The 2,152-nt window shown below is 49.3% G+C and overlaps 1 protein-coding gene across 1 annotated transcript; it reads right to left on the reverse strand.

Annotated features, from left to right (window-relative positions):
* Positions 1-266: 266 nt before the first annotated feature.
* LOC106113143 (metastasis-associated protein MTA1-like) lies at positions 267-2,143 on the reverse strand (the record flags this gene model as incomplete). Its single annotated transcript, XM_013305874.1, has 6 exons — positions 2,002-2,143; positions 1,594-1,809; positions 1,251-1,388; positions 781-950; positions 442-548; positions 267-357 (listed from the first exon to the last, which is right to left on the reverse strand). Coding segments are annotated over exons 1-6 (864 nt in total), but the record flags the coding sequence as incomplete, so codon positions are not given.
* Positions 2,144-2,152: the final 9 nt, after the last annotated feature.

A 2,152-nucleotide genomic window follows, 5' to 3' on the forward strand; every position in this document is an offset into this window, starting at 1 on the left:
CGCTCAGCCGAGCAGCGCCTCCATCGTGTAGGGGTGCGGCGGGTGCGGCGGTCGCGGCGGCTCCTGCAACACAACATTCACTCACTATATTGCACATACTTCATAAATACATATAGATAACAATAAATGTGTTCGAATTATTTTTTTAATGAGAAAGGGTGTTGAAAAAATAAAAGAAGTCCCACCTGTCAGTCGAGGATGACGAGCTGCAGCGGCGGCGCGGGTGCGGGCGCCTTGCCGGGCGCTGCGCCCCCTGCGCCCGCCGCGCCCCCCACGACCGCCGCGCCTCGCATGGCCCGCCACGGCGCGCGTGCCCCCCGGCGCAGCTCGCCGCTGCTCAGTGTCCGTCGACCCGCCCTTAACAAAACATATCGGTTTTAGATGATATTTATAAGACTCGATGAATAAGATCAACAAGTGACAGTAGTTGTTGACACTCACTTGGCGAGGTCGGTGGCTCTGAAGTAAAGGTCATCGGGGGCGTCCATCCACGAGATGACGTGGCGCCGGCCGCCGCGACCTGTCAGGTTCGTCGGCTTGCCGTTTACCTGCACAATGAACATATATTATCTTACATTAAGGTTTTATATCAATCGTGATTTTGTCTGTAAAAATATTTACACATCTTACTTATCGAAAGTGTATTATTTTTTAATAGTATTTTATAATAAGAACAAATAGCAATGACATTCATAGTATTCAAATCTATTGAAGATTTTTTTAGCGACGAGGAGATGAAGTTATTTTGGTATATAAGCAGTATGTATGGTAGGAACTGACGTGTGTGAAGACGTGCGCAGGCAGCGGCTGCCCTGTGGCCTGAGCGCGCGCGCACATGGCGGCGTACTGCTCGCGCGAGGGCCGCTGCATGGGCGCGGGGTGCTTGTTGGGCCGCTTGGCGGGCGGCGGCGCGGGCACCTCACGACCTCCACCCACTCCCACGCCCGCTCCTGATACACGCACACACACATTGTCATACATACCACACAACTTTAAATATCGATGATTTTTTGCATGTAATTGGTCTCACAAGGAATTTAGACTAACCTGGTACTGTTCCATAAAGAAAGCATTGAAATAAGATATTTTAAATTAAAAATTATGTAAAAGAACAGTTCTAAACCGACTCATGTCTCTTTTAATATATAATTTTTCCTCTATCCAACATAAATAACTATAGTCGCATATGCATTCGTGGATTTATATGTAAATTATGCGAATTTGTATCCATTACAATATAGTATACTGACTGTCGAGTCCGTTAATGTCGTCATAAGCGCGGCGTTTGAGCGGCGGGGCGGGGGTCAGCACAGGCGCAGGGGCGGGTTCGTTGCGGCGCGCCTCCAGTTCCGCGCGCGAAGCTACGCGCTCGTACATCAAGCTGCCATCTACAAAGACACACATTTTATCAGGATAAAATCTTATCATATATTTTAATTTAGACAAAATCTAATGTAAAAATAAGCAAAAAATCATTCTTATTATCACCTAGTACTGTGTTGTGTTTTTTTTGTTGGGTGCTTGATTGAAGTGCAATGGTCAAATATATACTACCATAGAAAGTTATTTTGAGTTTTACTATTTCATCGTTACCTGGCGCTTTGGGAGGCTTGGGGAAGGCGACGTGGTTGGGCGCGGGCATGCGGTCACGTGGCGTAAGCGTGAGCCAGTCCTGAGCGCGCGGCGCAGCGCCCCCGTGCGCCGCCGCCAGCCGTGCCGCCACCGCGCCTACCGGGCCGCGTGCGCGTGCCGCCCCGCGCACCTCCGCTCCTATACCGGCGCCTACACCGCCAGCCATTGCCAGGGTACCTAGAAAGTATTTGAAGCACTCATTATACTATGTCATAAGATATTTTATTCCAATTTACTTTATTAAGATTAATTAAATAATTAATAATGAAGATTAATTACATCATTAACTGAAGTTTTGCTCTCGTTACGAGGCCTTTTATCTAATATAAAAGTCAAACTGTAAAGCGATATCGTATGTTGAGTACTTACACTCGTGCTTGACCTGATGCAGGTTGATAGGCGAGAAGGGCGAGCGCGCGTAGTGTCGTGGGCGGCGGAGGGCGCGAGCCAGACGGCGCGCCAGCCGCGTGAAGGGCGAGGCGCGTAGGTAAAAGGCGGCGCGCGTCTTCATGACGGGCCG

The sequence above is a fragment of the Papilio xuthus genome, unplaced genomic scaffold, assembly GCF_000836235.2.
Source record: "Papilio xuthus unplaced genomic scaffold, Pxut_1.1 DF828528.1, whole genome shotgun sequence".
NCBI lineage: Eukaryota > Metazoa > Arthropoda > Insecta > Lepidoptera > Papilionidae > Papilio > Papilio xuthus.